This window comes from Heptranchias perlo, chromosome 5 (genome assembly GCF_035084215.1).
Source record: "Heptranchias perlo isolate sHepPer1 chromosome 5, sHepPer1.hap1, whole genome shotgun sequence".
Classification (NCBI taxonomy): domain Eukaryota; kingdom Metazoa; phylum Chordata; class Chondrichthyes; order Hexanchiformes; family Hexanchidae; genus Heptranchias; species Heptranchias perlo.
In genome coordinates, this window is record NC_090329.1 from 76,651,384 (window position 1) to 76,672,191 (window position 20,808).

Below are 20,808 nucleotides of genomic sequence, written 5' to 3' on the forward strand. Positions count from 1 at the left end.
AGTTCCAGACCCCCACCATCCTCTGGGTGAAAAAAATCTCCTCCGCTCCCCTCTAATCCTTCTGCCAATTACTTTAAATCTGTGCCCCCTGGTTATTGACCTCTCTGCTGAGGGAAATAGGCCCTTCTTGTCCACTCTATCTAGACCCCTCATAATTTTATACACCTCAATTAAATCTACACTCAGCCTCCTCCGTTCCAAAGAAAACAACCCCAATCTTTCCTCATAGCTAAAATTCTCCAGTCCTGGCAACATCCTCATAAATCTCCTCTGTACCCTCTCGAGTACAATTATATCCTTCCTGTAATGTGGTGACCATAATTGTACGCAGTACTCTAGCTATGCCTAACTAGAGGGGAGAGATACAAAAGGGTCCAGAGGGGCAATTTTTTCACTCAAAGGGTGGTGAGTGTCTGGAACAAGCTGCCAGAGGCAGTAGTAGAGGCGGGTACAATTTTGTCTTTTAAAAAGCATTTGGACAGTTACATGGGTAAGATGGGTATAGAGGGATATGGGCCAAGTGCAGGCAATTGGGACTAGCTTAGTGGTATAAACTGGGCGACATGGACATGTTGGGCCGAAGGGCCTGTTTCCATGTTGTAACTTCTATGATTCTATAACCTCCCTGCTCTTATATTCTGTACCTCGGCTAATAAAGGAACGTATCCCGTTTGCCCTCTTAACCATCTTCAGGGGTCTGTGGACATGCACTCCACGGTCCCTCACTTCCTCTACACCTCACAGTTTCCTCCCATTTATTATGTATTCCCTTGCCTTGTTTGTCCTCCCCAAATGCATTACCTCCGGATTGAATTCCATTTGCCACTTTTCTGCCTACCTGACCCATCCATTGATATCTGTCAAATATATTGGACATTGTTGAGGGTGTAACTAGCAGGGTAGATAAGGGGGGGACCAGTGGATGTTATATATTTGGATTTTCAAAAGGCATTCGATAAGGTGATGTTCCTCTCATTTGTGCACTGCATTTTTACAGGATGTATCCTGTAAAGAATCATAGAATCATAGAAAGATTACAGCACCTCTATGCAAGAGCAATCCAGCTAGTCCCACTCCCCCGTCCTTTCCCTGTAGCCCTGCAATTTTTTTACTTTCAAGTACTTATCCAGTTCCCTTTTGAAGGCCATGATTGAATCTGCCTCCACCACCCCCTCGGGCAGTGCATTCTAGATCCTAACCATTCGCTGCGTGAAAAAGTTTTTCCTCATTTCACCTTTGGTTCTTCTGCCAATCACCGTAAATCTACATCCTCTGGTTCTTGTCCCTTCTGCCAATGGGAACAGTTTCTCTCCATCTACTCTGTCTAGACCCTTCATGATTTTGAATACCTCTATCAAATCTCTTCTCAAACTTCTCTGTTCGAAGAACGACGCCAGCTTCTCCAGTCTATCCAAGTAATTTAAGTCCCTCATCCCTGGAATCATTCTAGTAAATCTCTTCTGCACTCTCTCTAAGGCTTTCACATCTTTCCTAAAGTGTGGTGCCCAGAACTGGACACAATACTCCAGCTGTGGTCAAACCAGTGTTTTATAAAGGTTCATCATAACTTCCTTACTTTTGTACTCTATGCCTCTCTTTATAAAGCTACAGATCACATTTGCTTTTTTGACCACTTTCTCAACCTGTCCTGCCACTTCAAAGATTTGTGCACATATACCCCCAGGTTAGTTCCTGCACCCCCTCTAGCAATGTACCATTTAATTTATATTGCCTGTCCTCATTCTTCCTGCCAAAATGTATCACTTTGCACTTCTTTGCATTAAATTTCATCTGTCATGTGTCCGCCCATTCCACCAGCCTGTCCATGTCTTCTTGAAATTTATTACTATCCTCCTCGCTGTTTACACTTCCAAGTTTTGTGTCATCTGGAAATTTTGAAATTGTGCCTTGTACATCCAAGTCCAAGTCATCAATATATATCAAAAAAAGCCCATGCCACTAGCCTGTTTATATCCTCGAAGTCTATAACTATCCTCTTCACTATTCACTACACTTCCAACTTTTGTGTCATCCTACCTGTATGCTCTTTGACATCCAGGGGGTTCTAGATTTGAGAGTTCCACCCTTTTTCTTTGTGGGAACACATTTACACTGAACCCTAGTTGTTAATAGATAGATATAGTCGTTAATGGCACTCAATAGGCAAACTACCAAAGATGGATAATTTAGGTTTAGACTAAAGATCTGCCTAGACTTTAAACACAATAATATGCTCTCCTGGAGAGCCTTTACCAAGAGAAGACTTTCAAACTACCCTATTGTACATAGTTAAAATGATAATCCATTGAAGAAAATTTTAAAAATGCTTTTTTTGGGACTGGGAGAAGGGGCAGGAAGACTGAATGGGAGCAAGAATATCCAGACCTGAAAGTATATATTTGGATGTGTATAAACATTTTTAAAAATAGTTTAACTGATTTACGAGCCCACTATAGAGTACCCGCTTTGAGTTGATTTACTGAATTATGAAATGACAGAAATAATCTGCTTTAATGCACTTACTTTCTTAAATTCTTGAAAATGTAAATTCCCAGAATCAGTAGGGTTACAGAGAGTACAACCGGAACCACAATAGCTACAAGCCTTATTCCTGAATTAAGAGAGAAGAAAAATGAGTAAATTACACAATTCTCCCAGCACAAGGGAACTGGTGGTTGGTGCTATTTTTTTTTCTTAATTACAGCTTCACAAAAAACAGTTCTCTTACCAAAGTAAGGAGGACCAGCAAGTGTCCTGTAAATATAAACCAAACCAGCAGCATCTCTCTACCAGAAAATTGCCTACTGAATCAATTGTCAATTTTAGTTGATGTAACAGTAAGATGATTAATAGGCCATGAAATTTTGCTGGGGTTCTACCAGTCTCCCACTATAACTCTGGTGGGAGACCAGCAAACTCGCAGGGAAATGACATAAATATCTATTTATGCTGTTTCCCTTAGGGTTCTGCTGGTCTCCTGCTGGAGTTACGGTGGGTGACAGGTAGAACCGTGGCAGGATTTCAGGGCCTTAGTCTCCACCTTGAACAGCAAAATGACTTGAGGAAAACCATTATAAAGGGGAAGTGTATTTATGTTACAAACTCCAATTCAGGCACAAATCCCTGCCCAGCTGTTGCTTAAAATCAAATTAAACAAGTGATTACAGTAAGATCTTACCGCAGTTAATATCCTTCGTAATTATAGGGTCTGTTTTGTTCACATTTTCTTTTTCCAGTATATCTATATGACGAGTAGGTTTTTGTTTATTACCTGTAATTGCTGGAAAATGCAAAATAATTTGTCTTATGAAAGGAATATATATATTTAACTGCATTATTTCTCAGTAATCAATTGCAGGTCACTTGAACTGGCAAGGATTACATCACATCTGTTAATCGTTCAGTGTGGACACCACCACATACCCATTGCGTTGAATCAAAAGATAGGTCACATAATTGATTACAGCAGTGATATTTTTATTTATTTTATTTCAATCTTTCCTCTGCCTGTTAATAGCCAGCCCCAGGGTACATGTTCTCTACAGGGATTCCTGGTCTGTCTGTCTTCCCCTGTATGCTCCATTTTGTTTCCCTTTGATTTCTCCATCTCCCCATCTCATGTCTCAGCTGTATTCCCCTCTCTGCTGCATCTGGGTGATCTCCAGAATTAACCTAAATCAATTCAAAGGTCTTGCTCCCAAATAAGGCTTGGATTCCCAATCCACCATTAGGGAAATTAAAACTTAGGTTACAGTTTACTGTTGATAATTAAAAGTTGTTGATGTGCTAAAAAAATTTGAATTATCCAATAATTAGAATCAAGCCATTTAAATATCACAAAGTAGTGTTAAAAATCAAATTATCAGATCATTTGAATTAAGAGTATACTGTGTCTAATTTTATTTAAATTAAAAACAACTTGCATTTATATAGCCCTTTTAACATAGCAATATGTCCTACGGTGCTTAACTATAAAGTACTGCATTAGAAACTATATATGGTATGCATTAGAAGAAAATACAGCTGGAAATCTTCCCATGCAATATTATCATTGGAGCACTGAACACACATATCCAGTTTTTCTATCTGGTATTGCAAGTACACGTTGACATGTTTAAATGGATTCTGCCATAGACAGAGCGTAACAGGGAAGTTTTCAATACATTTTGAAATGGGATGTATCAACCCACCCACCAGTGTTAAATAGAGAATAGATTTATACCTGGATCTTATTATTGAAATAAGTGAAAACCTTTTATAGCAAGGCACTAGATAATAAAAGCACTGATTAAGCATCAAAACAAACTTGACACAGCGGGGTTGATTTTAAACTGTTCCCACCAGGCAGGAAATGGCGGCAGCGGTTTGGCCACCTGTTTTACACCCCACATGATTTACAATGGAAAGGAAAATAGGGTACAGTAGCATAGTGGTTAAGTTACTGGATTAGTAATCCAGAGTCATGAGTTCAAATGCCGCCAAGGCAGCTGGGGAATTTAAATTCAAATTCAATTAATTAAATAAAATCTGGAATTAAAAATACTAGTATCAGTAATGGTGGCCATGAAACTACTGGATAGTCGTAAAAACCCATCTGGTTTACTAATGCCCTTTCGGGAGGGAAACCTGCCATCCTTATCCGGTCTGGCCGATGTGACTCCAGACCCACAGCAATGTGGTTGATTCTTAATTGCCATCTGAAATGGCCTGGCAAGCCACTCAGTTGTAAAATCTCACTAAAAGTCATAAGAAGAATAAAATCGGAAGGACCACCCGGCATCGGACCACTAGGCACCGGACACCGGACTCTTCCATCACCATCCCTGGGTATGTTCTGTCCCACCGGCAGGACAGACCGGCCAGAGGTGGTGGTACAGTGATATACAGTCAGGAGGGAATGGCCCTGGGAGTCCTCAACATTGACTCCAGACCCAAGAAATCTCATGGCATCAGGTCAAACATGGGCAAGGAAACCTCATGCTGATTACCACCAACCGCCCTCCCTCAGCTGATGAATCAGTCCTCCTCCATGTTGAACACAACTTGGAGGAAGCACTGAGGGTAGCAAGGATACAGAATGTACTCTGGGTGGGGGACTTCAATGTCCATCACCAAGAGTGGCTTGGTAGCACCACTACTGACCGAGCTGGCAGAGTCCTGAAGGACATAGCTGCCAGACTGGGCCTGCAGCAGGTGGTGTGCAAACCAATACAATGGAAAAACCTACGTGACCTCGTCCTCACCAATCTACCTGTCGCAAATGCATCTGTCCATGACAGTATTGGAAGGAGTGACCACCGCACAGTCCTGTGGAGATGAAGTTCCATCTTTGCACGGAGGACACCATCCAACATGTTGTGTGGCACTATCAGCATGCTAAATGGGATAGATTCAAAATAGATCTAGCAGCTCAAAATTGGGCATCCATGAGGTGCTGTGGGCCATCAGCAGCAGCAGAATTGTATTCCAGCACAATCTGTAACCTCATGGCCCGGCATATTCCTCACTCTACCATTACCAATAAGCCAGGGGGTCAACTCTGGTTCAATGAGGAGTGTAGAAGAGCATGCCAGGAGCAGCACCAGGCGTGCCTTAAAAATGAGGTGCCAACCTGGTGAAGCTACAACTCAGGACTACAACCATGCTAAACAGCGGAAGCAACATGCTATAGACAGAGAAAAGTGATTCCACAACCAACAGATCAGATCAAAGCTCTGCAGTCCTGAAACATCCAGTCGTGAATGATGGTGGACAGTTAAACATCTAACGGGAGGAGGAGGCTCTGTAAATATCCCCATCCTCAATGATGGGGGGAGTCCAGCAGGTGAGTGGAAATGACAAGGCTGAAGCGTCTGCAACCATCTTCAGCCAGAAGTGTTGAGTGGATGATCCATCTCGGCCTCCTCCCGATATCCCCACCATCACAGAAGCCAGTCTTCAGCCAATTCGATTCACTCCACGTGATATCAAGAAACGGCTGAGTGCACTGGATACAGCAAAGGCTATGGGCCCCGACAGCATCCCGGCTGTAGTGCTGCAGTCTTGTGCTCCAGAACTAGCCGCGCCTCTAGCCAAGCTGTTCCAGTACAGCTACAACACTGGCATCTACCCGACAATGTGGAAAATTGCCCAGGTATGTCCTGTCCACAAAAAGCAGGACAAATCAAATCTGGCCAATTACCGCCCCATCAGTCTACTCTCAATCAGCAAAGTGATGGAGGGTGTCGTCGACAGTCCTATCAAGCAGCACTTACTCGCCGATGCTCAGTTTGGGTTCCGCCAGGACCAATTAGCTCCAGACCTCATTACAGCCTTGGTCCAAACATGGACAAAACAGCTGAATTCCAAAGATGAGGTGAGAGTGACTGTCCTTGACATCAAAGCAGCATTTGACAGAGTGTGGCATCAAGGAGTCCTAGTAAAATTGAAGTGATTGGGAATCAGGGGGAAAACTCTCCAATGGCTGGAGTCATACATAGCACAAAGGAAGATGCTAGTGGTTGTTGGAGGCCAATCATCTCAGCCCCAGGACATTGCCCTGAGGAACTGCTGCAGCAGTGTCCTAGGCCCAACCATCTTCAGTTGCTTCATCAATGACCTTCCCCCCATCATAAAGGTCAGAAATGGGGATGTTCGCTGATGATTGCACAGTGTTCAGTTCCATTCGCAATTCCTCAGATAATGAAGCTGTCTGTGCCCGCATGCAGCAAGACCTGGACAACATCCAGGCTTGGGCTGATAAGTGGCAAGTAACATTCGCGCCAGACAAGTGCCAGGCAATGACCATCTCCAACAAGAGAGAATCTAACCACCTCCCCTTAACATTCAACGGCATTAGCATAGTCGAATCCCCCACGATCAACATCCTGGGGGTCACCATTGACCAGAAACTTAACTGGACCAGCCACATAAATACTGTGGCTACAAGAGCAGGTCAGAGGCTGGGTATTCTGCGGTGAGTGACTCACCTCCTGACTTCCCAAAGCCTTTCCACCATCTACAAGGCACAAGTCAGGAGTGTGATGGAATACTCTCCACTTGCCTGGATGAGTGCAGCTCCAACAAAACCCAAGAAGCTCCACACCTTCCAGGACAAAGCAGCCTGCTTGATTGGCACCCCATCCACCACCCTAAACATTCATTCCCTTCACCACCGGCACACTGTGGTGCAGTGTGTACCATCCACAGGATGCAATGCAGCAACTCGTCAAGGCTTCTTCGACAGCATCTCCCAAACCCGCGACCTCTACCACATAGAAGGACAAGGGCAGCAGGTACATGGGAACAACACCACCTGCACGTTCCCCTCCAAGTCACACACCATCCCGACTTGGAAATATATCACCGTTCCTTCATTGTCGCTGGATCAAAATCCTGGAACTCCCTTCCTAACAGCACTGTGGGAGAACCTTCACCACACGGACTGCAATGGTTCTAGAAGGCGGCTCACCACCACCTTCTCAAGGGCAATTAGGGATGGGCAATAAATGCTGGCCTTGCCAGCGACGCCCACATCCCATGAACGAATAAAAAAAAATCCATCAGGTGGGTTGTAAGATGGCAGCCAACCCGCTGCCGCCCGTTGCAGTTAAAATTGACCCCAATGATTCTCCTACCCTCTGGATTTCTGAAAATCCCTAGGGAGCCAGATTCAGATACTTCTACTCAGATGAATCAGAAAGGTGCTAGATAACAGGAGGGGTAGAACGTTTGTGTTTCTGATTAAAGGTTAGATACCAGAAGAAATAGGAGCAGGAATAGGCCATACGGCCCCTCGAACCTATTCCGCCATTCAATCAGATCATGGCTGATCTTCAGCCTCAAATCTACTTTCCTGCCCTTATCCCCATATCCCTTGATTCCTCTGGAGTCCAAAAATCTATCTCAGCCTTGAATATACTCAACGACTCAGCATCCACAGCCCTCCGGGGTAGAGAATTCCAAAGATTCACAACCCTAAGTGAAGAAATATTTCCCCATCTCAGTCTTAAATGGCCGACCCCTTATCCTGCAACTATGCCCCCTAGTTCTAGACTCTCCAGCCAACGGAAACAACCTCTCAGCATCTACCCTGTCACGCCCCCTCAGAATCTTATATATTTCAATGAGATCACCTCTCATTCTTCTAAACTCGAGAGTATAGGCCCATTCTACTCAACCTCTTCTCAAAGGACAACCGTCTCATCACAGGAATTAATCTAGTGAACCTTTGTTGCACCACCTCTAAGGTGATTATATTCTTCCTTGGATAAGGAGACCAAAACTGTACATTGCACTCCAGGTGAGGTCTCACCAAAGCCCTGTACAATTGTAGTATGACTTCCTTACTCTTGTACTCCAACCCCCTTGCAATAAAGGCCAACATGCCATTTGCTTTCCTAATTGCTTGCTGTACCTGCATGCTAATGTTTTGTGTTTCATTTCATGAAGAACTCATAACAGCTAAAGACTGCTGAGTTTGTCATATCTTAGACCAGGGTTTCTTTGCTGTCATTGTACAGTAATTAAGTTATCCAGTAAATATTTAATTGAGATTATAGTTAGTGTATTATTTCAGTAATGATTTCCATAGGTCACTAAATGGAATGAGGTATGTAGAGCTTGTGAGGAGACAGAGCAAAACCATTGGCACATTCGGTGAAGCCATAATGGAGTTAAAATGAGTCACTGCACCCATCATCTGCAGCTGAGTAATTGACTATAATTGATTGTACAGTTCTTTGTTTATTCCAAGGAGGTCTGAATGGCTAGCTTTAATGACTATGTTCATGACAAAAGAAAAAAAGTGCAGGAACTGGAGAATTGCTGGTCAGTAAGTCCGTTAAAAATTGTAAACAATAAAGAGTTCAAATGGCCTTCATCCATATATTTTAACAGAGTTTGCCAATATCAGCACAAGTTTAAAAAAGGGCTTCACCATTAAGGTGATTTAACCCAATTTTGACGACGTTCAGATACACTACTTCCATATCTTTATGAGCCACAGGAAAATCTTTAAAGCAAAACTGGACATAAAGTAGTACATACAAGCTTTCAATGGCAGTTTCACTTACAAGTGATGGATCTGTGCATTAAAGTGACATGCATCCGATAATAGCTGACAAGTTATGGGATGGAACCTTATTACTAATGTCAATTAGATTAAAAGAAGAGGCTTACAATGTTGTCAAAAAGAGTAGTAAGCCTGAGGATTGGGAAGGATTTAGAAATCAGCAAAGGATGACCAAGAAATTGATAGAGGGAGAAAATTGAATGAGAGTAAACTAGCAAGAAATATAAAAACAGATCGTAAGAGCTTCTATAAGCATGTAAAAAGGAAGAGATTAGTGACAGTGGGTCTCTTAGAGACAGAGACAGGAGAAATTATAATGGGGAATAAGGAAATGGCAGAGACTTTAAGGATTTTGTATCTGTATTCACAGTAGAAGACACAGAAAACATACTAGAAATAGTGGGGAACCAAGGGTCTAATGAGAGTGAGGAATTTAAAGTAATTAAGATTAATAAAGAAAAAAGTACTGGAGAAATTAATGGGGCTAAAAGCCAACAAATCTCCTGGACCTGATGGTCTACATCCCAGGGTTCTAAAAGAGGTGGCTGCAGAGATAGTGGATGCAATGGTTTTGATCTTCCAGAATTCCCTAGATTCTAGAACGGTTCTCGTGGATTGGGAGGTAGCAAATGTAACCCCGCTATTCAAGAAAGGAGGGAGAGAGAAAACAGGGAACTATGGGCCAGTTAGCCTGACATCAGGAGTAGGGAAAATGCTAGCATCTATTATTAGGGATATGGTAACAGGGCACATAGAAAATTATAATATGATTAGGCAGAGTCAACATGGTTTTATGAAAGGGAAATTATGTTTGACAAATCTATTAGAGTTTTTTTGAGGGTGTAACTAGCAGGGTAGATAAGGGGGAACCAGTGGATGTAGTATATTTGCATTTTCTAAAGGCATTCAATAAGGTGCCACAAAAGAGTTTGTTACACAAGATTAGGGCTCATGGTATTGGGGGTAATATATTAGCACGGATTGAGGATTGGTTGACAGACAGGAAACAGAGAATAGAAATAAACAGTGCATTTTCAGGTTGGCAGGTTGTAACTAGTGTGGTGCCGCAAGGATCAGTGCTTGGGCCTCAGCTGTTTACAATCTCTATCAATGACTTAGATGAAGGGATCGAGTTTAATGTATCCAAGTTTGCTGATGATACAAAGCTAGGTGGGAAAGTAAGCTGTAAGGAGGACACAAAGGGGTCGATTTTAGCACCCGCCATCGGGTGCGTTCCTAGCGGGGGGGGCTCCAACCCGCCCACTTCCAGGTTTCCCACAGACGCGCCGACATGCACACGCAGCCCCCGCATGTGGGACTCCTGCCTGTAATTAAAGCCAGCAGGGTGCCACTTGAAGTATTTATCTTGATATTTCAGGTCGTTTACAGACCTAATTGACTGGTTATATTAGGAGGGTTGGGATTTTGCAATTGACAGAGACTGTTTTCCGTACTGAGGGAAACACTCCCAGTTCAAACGGACGTGTAGCGGCCAGCAGCCTGTGGCAGCTGCAAAGGTCCATCCGACAGGTGGTGGGGGGAGACCCTTAACCATCGCAGGAGGCCACTCCGTCAATTTGGACAAAGTTTGGCCTCCACCACCCTCCTCCCAACAAGAAAATTCACCGACCTGTAACCTCAACCCTGGTGTGCGGACACACTTTCCTACCGTGCGGGCCCCCTCAGATGTACATCTTCCGGATGGGGGCCGCCGTAGTTGCAGTCATGACCTCCTCAGAGGACGAACAGCATCACCAGCCTCGCCGTCCGCCCCTGACACGTGGAGCTCCACAACACAGTGCTGTGACACATCCACCTGCACAGCAGGAGGGAGGACAACCGCAGAGAGAGATGCGTCGCAGAAGGCACTACCCTCGCCACAGGGTCTACAGACCGAGGCTCAGCTTCCTGGACCTCTCTGAGGAGCAGTGCATACGGAGGCTCAGAGTCAGTTGCCAGGTAGTTACGGACATCTGCAGCCTCCTTAATGACGAGCTGCTCCCGGATGGACCGAGCAGCATCTTCTTACCTGTCGCTGTCAAAGTCACCACTGCCCTCAACTTCTTCGCCTCCGGATCCTTCCAGGGTGCCACCGGGGACATCACCGGCGTCTCTCAGTCGTCTGCACACAAGTGCATAAGGCAGGTCACCGACGGCTTGTTTCACAGGGCCTCGCACTACATCAACTTCCCCATGGATGACCGCAGCCAGATGGAGGGGGCTGTTGGATTCCATGCTGTGGCTGGCTTCCCACGGGTGCAGGGTGTAATCGATTGCACCCATATAGCAATACGGGCATCTCCACATGAGCCAGGACTGTTCATCAACAGGAAGGGGTATCACTCCATCAACACTCAGCTCATCTGTGAGCACCACAAGAGATTCCTTCACATGTGCGCCAGATACCCTGGCAGCTGCCACGATTCCTTCATCCTCAGGGAGTCCACCTTGCCGCCCCTCTTCCACTCACCCAACACCCGCAAGGGCTGGCTCCTCGGGGACAAGAGGTATCCCCTACACACGTGGCTCATGACACCTCTGTGGAACCCCACCACTGAGCCACAGCGTCGGTATAACGACAGCCACATCGCTACCAGGTCTACAACTGAGCATGCTATAGGGCTGCTCAAGATGCGCTTCAGGTGCCTTGATCGTTCTGGGGGAGTGCTTCAATAGCACCAGACAGAGTGGGACACATTATAGTCGTCTGTTGTGTCCTGTACAACATGGCACAACAGAGAGGGGTGCCGTTGGAGGATGCCCCATCCACATCTGCCACCCATAAATCGAGGATGAGGAGCAGAAGGAGGGGGCCGAGGAGGAACGACACATGGGCAGAACAGCGGCTCACCTGGCTGCTTGTGAGGCCAGGGAGTCGCTGATATGTGAACGGTTCTCCTAACATCAGACTGTCTGAAGAGTCCAGACCTCATAACCTGGACAGAGGAGTGGCCATACCAGCCCCCTCCCCTGCCCCCTGCACAGAACAGTGGTGCAACTACACCTGCACCCACTGCAGAGTGACCCAATGGGTGGGACCAGGTGTTCGTCTTCATGGTGAGCCCCACGAAAGGGACCTATTGCACAAGCCAGTCAAGAATGGGCAAGATGTGGCAGTAGTGGTGATAACAATGGGGTTTATTGTGGATGTGAACTAAACAAATATAAATAAAAAACATGACAAATAGTCATACACCCTTTTGCATTCCCTTTGTGCTCAACACCTTCGCCTTGCGCTTTCGGGAACCCCTACGTGGTGCTACCCCTGTGGCTCCAGCAGAGGTAGTGGCAGGTTGCTCTTGTCCATGCCCTGACCGATTAGATGCTTTGGGCCAACGCCCTCTGGGTTTTGGTGCCCGTGAGGGCCCCTCCAAAGACTGCTCCACCTGCACAGGGGCAGACTCGGCCACCTGGAGAGGGGGCAGCATTGCGGGTACTGGTTGAGAGGGGGCAATGGGTGAGATGTGTCCCCACTTCCATGTCCCCTTTCACCATCATCCCTCTCGTGGCCCAGGCCCACATCACTCCTTCCACCCTGCTGGATGGCAGTTTGGAGGACCTGAGAGAGGCTTTGGAAGGCCACCTGTAATGTATCTGTCAGCCTGTTTAAGGCGGCAGAATGTTGCTCACCCTGAGTCCGAACGGCCATTGTCAGGGCCTGGATAGACTCATTGTTGAGCCGTGCTTGACGCTCAAGGGAGGCTAGCCCTTCCTCCATCGCAGACATTCCTGTACCTACCCGCGACACTATCTCGCAGATACCCTCCTGTACCTGTGCCACCATTCCCCTCATGCAGGAGTTGGACTCCTCCATCACCTGCGCGATTGTGGAGAGTGCGCGTGGTACCTGTTCCAGCACCTCGGCAATGTGCTGCTGCCCCTCGACGACTCTCCTTTTCACGACTGGCCTCCAGTGTTCAGCATCTGGGTCCAGCTGAGCAGAGCCTGGAGAAGAGTGCTCCCACCGATGCGGACTCTCCACGGCTGCCCGCCACCAGGGTCTGCTCGTGCTCACATGTGTGTGGTGACTCACCATGTGCAAGCCCAACTAAGTGAGGACGGGGACCCACCGAGGTGTGTGTATCTGCGCTGGTGGATGCATGGCTCGGATGTGACGATGGACCCTCAGAGACTGGCAGGTCCTCTGAGGAATCGCTCTCCACCGTCACAGCGCTCGCAGACGGCCCTGCAAGAGAACAGAAAGCAATATTAGGCATGTAGACAGATGTTGAGGTGCGGCAGATGTCAAGTGGTGCTAAGATCATTCGCTATCATGAGTGCTGAGTGTTAGCTTTCTGTCACCGGCCGTTTGTGCAGCCCCAGCCTTGGCATCCATCACGGACAGGCACTCCAGCGTGCGGCTGATCTCTAACGTCTGCTGCTCTGCATCCGTTAGCACCACCTGGTGTGGCAGGCCCCCTCCGGTCCGTGCCCTCTCCCGGGCGTTTTGGCATCTCTTCTCTTATCAAGGCAGAACACAGAGGCGTGATGAAGTGATGCTTGCATGGTGAGACGCTGCATGCATTGGTGTGGGTGGGTTGAGCGTGAGGGAGATGGATGGGTGGGTGTGTGTGCAACATGGCCATGACATTGTATGGGGAATGGGGTGCGTGGTAGTGTTCGAATGGGGACAGGGACGGTGGGTACATGCAGGCACGGTGAGGATGATGGTTGAGTGGATGTGAGGAGTGATGCGAGAGCGTTGTGGTGGCAGTGGTGATGTGGAAGATGGAGTGTGGGAGAATGCGTAAGTATACTCACTTTGCCTGACCTGGTTAGATCATTAAATCTCTTGCACGAACCTGGGTCCAGTGCCGCAACTTTGCCGCAGCTGCTGACCTCCTCTGCCACCTCCAACCATGCCTTCCTCGTGATGGAGGGAGGGCACTTCCTCCCATCCGATGGGAACAACGTTTCTCTCCTCCTCCTCACCCCATCCAGCAGCAGCTGGAGTGAGGAGTCCAAGAATCTTGGGGCAGCCTTCCCCCTGGAGTGCTCCATGATGTTGCATTCGTTGTTTGCAGCAGGAGGAGCATTGGTGGACTGCCCCTTTAAATAAAGCTCCACCAGCTGTCAGATGTTATTGCGCATGCGCAGTCCGCCCGACGTGCAGCTGAGCAGCGGGGAACCCAGAACCAAAGGTAAGTGGCTCCTATTAACCTGTAATTGCGCGTGGAGCTGACTGATATCACCGGGCACGTTTACCCACACGCCCAATAGACCCCCCCGCCGCCATGGTAATATCGGGCCCATAGAGGCTGCAAAGAGATATAGACAGGTTGAGTGAGTGGACAAGGTGGCGGCAGATGGAGTATAATGTGGGGAAATGTGAAATTATCCACTTTGGTAGGAATAGAAAAGCAGAATTTTTTTTTAAAAAGATGAGAGACTAATAAAAGTTGGTATTCAGAGGGATTTGGGTGTCCTTGTATACAAATCATAGATATACTTGCCCTAGAGGGGATGCAACGAAGGTTCACTAGATTGATTCCTGGGATGAGAGGGTTTGTCCTATGAGGAGAGATTGAATAGAATGGGCCTGTACTCTCTGGAGTTCAGAGGAATGAGAGGTGATCTCATTGAAACGTGTAAAATACTTAGAAGGCTTGATGGGGTAGATGCTGTGAGGCTGTTTCGCCTAACTGGAGAGTGTAGAACTAGGGGTCATAGTCTCATGGATAAGGGTTCAGCCATTTAGTTTCTTCACTCAGTTGTGAATCTTTGGAATTCTCTACCCCAGAGGGCTTGACTATATTCAAAACTGAGATCGATAGATTTTTGAACACTAGGGGAATCAAGGGATATGGGGATAGAGTGGGAAACTGGAGTTGAGGTAGAAGATCAGCCATGATCTGATTGAATGACGGAGCAGGCTCGAGGGGCTGTATGGCCGACTCCTGTTCCTATTTCTTGTGTTCTTAACTGTAAAGCAGTTGACATTGCTTTTTTATGTTCATAGCTCTTTGTGGACTGTATCCAAATTTCCATGTTCTTAAATATAGCCTGAAGCTCATCAAGTAACACATTCAAAAAGGTAGGAATTGCTTCAGAAGATCCTGCAGAGAGGCCATTGTTTTGATGTAAAGCACCTGTCTGTATCCAGACTTTCAATGGCATGCTGGCCTCAAATGTGGCAAACTGAAAATACTATTCAGGTGTACTTTAGTTGATTCACTATTATCAGTTAATAAAAGATTTATGAGGGTTGTACAGGCATCCACTGAAAATTTTCAAATGCAAGTCACAACTGTCTCTGTTGGCTCACCCTTGAGGAGCACCCGGTGCCACCTTATGGATGAGGCCCCATCTGCCTTCAGTTGGATGTAAAAGATCCTATGGCATTATTCAAAGAAGAGCTGACTGGAGTTCTTCTGGCGTTCTGGCCAACATTTATCCCTCTACCAGTAAGGCAAATTATTTGGTCACTTATCTCTCTGATGTTTGTGGGATCTTGCTCTGTGCAAACTGGCTGCCATTTTTACCTACATTAGAATACACTTCAATGACTGAAGCACTATGAGACCTCCTGAGGACACGAATGGCACCATATAAAGGACTTCAATAGAAAAGAAAATCTAGCGCCTGTTCTGCACTATCGTCCGAGATGAATTTCTACCCCTGTATGTCCACAGCTTTGGGACATCCTGAGGCAATGTGAAAGACACTAGATGAATGTAGATTATTTCTTTTCTTTCTAATGGTCTATAAGCACTAGGTTATTGACTCAGGATAACATTCACACTGAAGGATTAATGATTATTATACAAACATTGCAGGTTTATTGATAAAAGATTGGTTAACTGGAAATGTATCGACACTACACATTATAACCCATTGATCAATTTTGGTTGAAAATGTTTTAAGTCAATTTCATGCCAATATACCTTTCACATTATGATTTTCTGATTTGAATCAAAATGTACTCACATCGTACTTGCTGGCATCCTATTAACTCCACCTTAATGGCTATTCGCTGATTCCAGCTTTGTGGAATGACACGCACATAACGTGCCATGATGGCAGGGATGAAATTATTGCGAGTCAATTGACAGTAATCAGTATTGCCCTCAAATATCTGCAATTAATATTTATTATGTTATTTTTGAGAAGTGCATAAAACATTTTAATCATGTCCTACATATATACTATAGCCTCACTATCACTTAAGCATCAAACAATGGCAGCTATAGCTTTAGAACATAATGTTTACCTACCTTGGTTTATAGCAGTTTAGTATTTGAAAATGAATTACATAATAAGTGCCCTATTAGTGCAAACATATATTTACATGAGTTTTTTGAGATAATAACTGAAGTAAAATATGGTTAACTTAAACAATGAGCACTTATGACTAGATGAGATTTCCAAACTGATGTAAAACACACATTTTGCCAAACGTGCTTACCCTTTCAACATTGTTGTTGCTTTCTTTGTACACCTTCCATTTTTGACCATCTTTGCTGAAGGACACCTTATAAGTCTCTACATAAAAGAGGAAACGTGGAAGTGTGGAACCTGTGGTTATGATTCCTGAGGAGGAGATGACAAAACAATATAATATGCCATTTTCCTTGACAATTACTTTTTATATAAATATATCCATTAAGAATCCAGAGGCATCACAATATGAATTAGAAGATAGAAAAATGTGAACATTTTCCAGAATTTTTAATATTGAATTATTTAGAAGACTTACAATGGTGTCATGTTGCATAAAGAATTATCCTCATTTCCAAATAAAATACAGTAATGTAGTTAACCCTTGTGCACCCTTGACCTTCTCTACTCAAAGTCCCAATTCTGAACTCATTGCAAGATTAGCATACTGCAACCCAGCTCCAAGTCAACAGTACTTTCTTCATAGTGTTCACATTCTGTTCTAATTTTGGCTCAACTTCTACACATCTATTCCAACACACACTATGGGCATTAATTACACATCTATTCCAACACACACTATGGGCATTAATTTTTGTGCAGTGCGTGCTTCACATCATTTGGAAAGGGTGGTTGGGAGAGGAAGGAACTGAGTTTAATTTCTTATAAGCATTGTTTCAAATAAAAACATTGTTTTATTGATCAAAGTTAAACATTTTTTCAAGCTCAATTCTGAAAGATTGCTTAGGAAACATTTAAAAAAACCCAAAAAAACTGCAAATGCTGGAAATCAGAAATAAAAACAGAAAATGCTGGAAATACTCAGCAAGTCGGGCAGCATTTGTAAAGAAAGGAAAAATGTTGATGTTTCTGGCACAGCCCTTCATCAGAATACATTTTCTGTTTTTGTTTTAGGAAATGTTTTATAGTTTTGAGAAAAACTTTAGGAGAAAATTTTTTTTAGAATTTTTAAAAATTCGTTCATGGGATATGGGCGTTGCTGGCAAGGCCAGCATTTATTGCCCAACAGTATATTTAAACGAAATGACTCCTAAAAAGAAGCAGGTTAGCCATTTATTTCGAATGACAATATGATCTCCAGTGGGATTGTTCACACACAAAAATAAAAACAAACTCATACATCACCAATTGTATGGGATCTGGAAGATGATTTTGAATGTTTACCGTGGCTCCACTGTAGCCAAATTGTGCTATTTGTATATCTATTACTGTAATACAGCAAATTTACTGCAGCAATATATTACATGACTGACATGAAGAATATTACACACTCAATGGTACAGAAAGATATATGCCTCAAAAATAATATTTCTAATGGTATTTACCATTTTACAAAAATATGCTTAAGTGACAAGTAACAGCATTTGTTCTTCCTTTCCCAGAGCCTCTTACTCTTATTTAGTCTAAAAAAAATTCAACTCAACCTCTCACATTAGATGTATTATTTTTGCTTACGATGCAAGTACTTTATTTATTCTTTCCGACTCCCGCCACAGAAATGCCCTTTTTTGAAGGCATTTCTTCTCCCATTTGCGTCCCATTCGCAGATTTGAAGCACTTCCAGAACACTACTCAGACATTTTTCCCTACTGCCAAATCGAACGGCCAGTAACTGGACAGGTAGTCTGAGCTTGGTTGAATCGACCAACACTGCTTTATTATCCAAGGTCAGCATCAAAGCACCTCAAACATCGGTTGTTGCCAGTGATGCAAAATAAAACTCTTCCAAACACTACCACTAATTCAAATTTTTTATTGATGACTTATAAAGCGTATAGCTTGCATGACTCTTTTCCTGGTGCAGATCAGTGAATCGATGATGACCACTGGGAAAATCAGGAATGCCACAAATTGGACATGTTGACTTCCGCAACTAATTCTCCAACCCACGCTCCATTGAGTTGGAAGGGAAACTGTGCAAAATTTACCTTAAAAAAGTTAAAGCAGCAAATATCCATTTTGACTCTTCCCTCCACCTCCACCCCCTCTCCCACTCTACTAAAAAGATTAAAGCATGGTGTTGCATTTTAACATATTTTGACAAGAGCAGAAACTGCTTACATCATGGCACTGGAAAGTGCCAATAGGATATATTCTTGAAATGGTCTTTGATGTTAACATATGAACTTAACATGTTCGGATGAAATTCCTGTGTTTGCTATTTTAAGGGTTGAATTTATTTTAAATCAGTTAATGCCCCTGTTAAAATAGCAGACAAAGGGATCGCATTCAATCCTATTTTAGGGCGACACTTTCTAAAGATTTTATTTATTCGCAATACTCATTGACCAAATGAAGACATTTGTTCTGAGCTGAAGCAAAACTTGGTTGCTATAAACTACCAGGAAAATATTAATGAGTGCAGCTATTACACAGTCATGTATGCAGCATCTTTCTTAGCTAATTTTAGGAGCACAGATGCTGATAGTGAGCAAGATTCTACATCATTTTTAACATAGTTAGTGTGGAAGAAAATATTAATTGATGGTAATGCTGTAAAGATGCTGATCCATTCCCTTCATCAACCATATTTGAACAAATATGCCATTTAAGCACCATTAATAAATAATATAAAAATATTAAATTAACTCCTTATGTAGAATTAAAAACAATTGGCTTATAACTAACCTGTGAGGTACTTCCTCTCCCCCAAATCTATTTCAAGCCATTGCTGGCCTTTATCATCAGCAGCAGCCCATCCAGACCCTTGAACATTAAGCCGTGCTTTGTCTGGTGACCAATTGACAGTTTGACCATTTTCGTCTGTCCATTGCCAGGACGATGTGGCATTGATCTGATGTTCTGCAATGAGGCCCAATTCCATTCCCAGTGGTCGATTACAGCCTGAAAAAAGCCAAGGATATGTTCATTTTTTGAGGGCTGGGTGATGCAGTATATGAGAACACTGAGACTAGGGTTCAAAATGAACATGGACTGATGGGCATCAGCCACGCAGATTATTTTAATTGAATCTGGTTTTAACCTCATATGTACCAATAACAAGAAAGCAAGCCAATAATATATCAGACAAAAATGCTTCACTAGTGTCACGTCATTCCTCCACCCCCAATAGCTCCAATTTGACTTTGCTTAGGAGGACCGTACACACGCGTCATAATACAGACGTGTGTCAAGCCTCCCAGGTCTCAGGCAAGTTTCCATACAGCCTGTGAAACACTGAGGGACATAGAATTCCTGCACATTGTACCTTTGGCACCTTGCTTCTGCCATGATCTCGAGTACTGAGCAACAAAGGGCATGGTTACTGTCTGGTTAGCACATTATCCACATTGGCCTGTTGAATCATGTGAACCCCTGTATTGCCTCTTGAGTCGGCAAGACATTAGGTTAACTCATCATTTATGAAGTACATTGTGAAATCACTTACATGCCATATCGGGCCTCACCCAATGACTGAGAACATGTCTCCTGGATAAAATAACTGCAAATCTGGACTGTGCTACAAAGTCTGAGCTCTCTACCTGCCTCTCTGCCACTCCATTATGCATTTAGTGGCAGTCCTTCCAGTGCCACTCAGACTGCATTACTTGGGTTTCCTCAGGCAGCCAATAGTGAGTACTATTTGGTGTTTAAGACTTGTCGCTGCTTCCCACATCTCTACTTACTCTGTTCAGGTGGGTGAAGCCTATGACCATGCATCATGCCATCAGGGACCCTCACAGCTAATTGTACTGAGCTAACAAAGTCGGGTCTCTTTTTTTCCAGCTCTAGCTTCCTCCCTGCTAGGTAGTTTGCAACTGAACTGCAGATCGTCTTAAAAGACCATGGGCTCAATTGTTAAACGGAGCCGGGAAGGGGGCAAAGGAGTCAAATTGAGGTTGGGAAACCCATTAGTGCAGGTTTCCCGGACGTCCTTACGATTTTGATGTAAGGATGTCTTTTTTTTTTGTCAGTTTCCCATCCGATTGACCAGCTGATTGATAGGCTGGTCTCAGTCGGATGGGAGACCAGCCAGGGAGAGGACATAGTCAGGTAAGTCTTTGTTTGTACGGGCGGGGGGCAGTTGATCAGGGGTCAGTCACGGGGGGGGGGGGGGGTTGTCGGGATCGGAGGTCATCACAGGGGTCTGCGATCGTTGAAGGGAAGGGTCAGGGTTCGGAGGATCAGAGTGGGGGGGATATCAGGGTCGGGGCTGGGGGGGATCCGGGGTCGGTCTGCAGTTGGGAGGGGGGGTCTGCAATCGGGGCCGGGGGGGGGGGGGGGGGGTCAGTGCTTGTAGGCTTGTTGGGCCTGGGGGAAGCACTCCTGCTCCTCTGGGCCCACAAGCTGTGCCTTTTTATAGGCACCTACCTGTTAGTCTCGGGCCTTCTCACCTCCTTCTACGAGGCAAAAAACAG

The 20,808-nt window shown here is 44.7% G+C and overlaps 1 protein-coding gene across 1 annotated transcript in view; it reads right to left on the reverse strand.

The window, feature by feature from the left end:
- Positions 1–20,808, reverse strand: part of dcbld1 (discoidin, CUB and LCCL domain containing 1) — a 103,143-nt gene that overhangs the window by 8,442 nt on the left and 73,893 nt on the right. The window contains exons 8-12 of the mRNA XM_067984685.1: positions 19,079–19,294; positions 16,458–16,582; positions 15,980–16,127; positions 3,179–3,280; positions 2,524–2,611 (exon numbers count right to left, since the gene is read on the reverse strand). Of these exons, the coding sequence (XP_067840786.1) occupies positions 2,524–2,611; positions 3,179–3,280; positions 15,980–16,127; positions 16,458–16,582; positions 19,079–19,294 (679 nt within the window). The remainder of the gene's footprint in view (positions 1–2,523; positions 2,612–3,178; positions 3,281–15,979; positions 16,128–16,457; positions 16,583–19,078; positions 19,295–20,808) is intronic.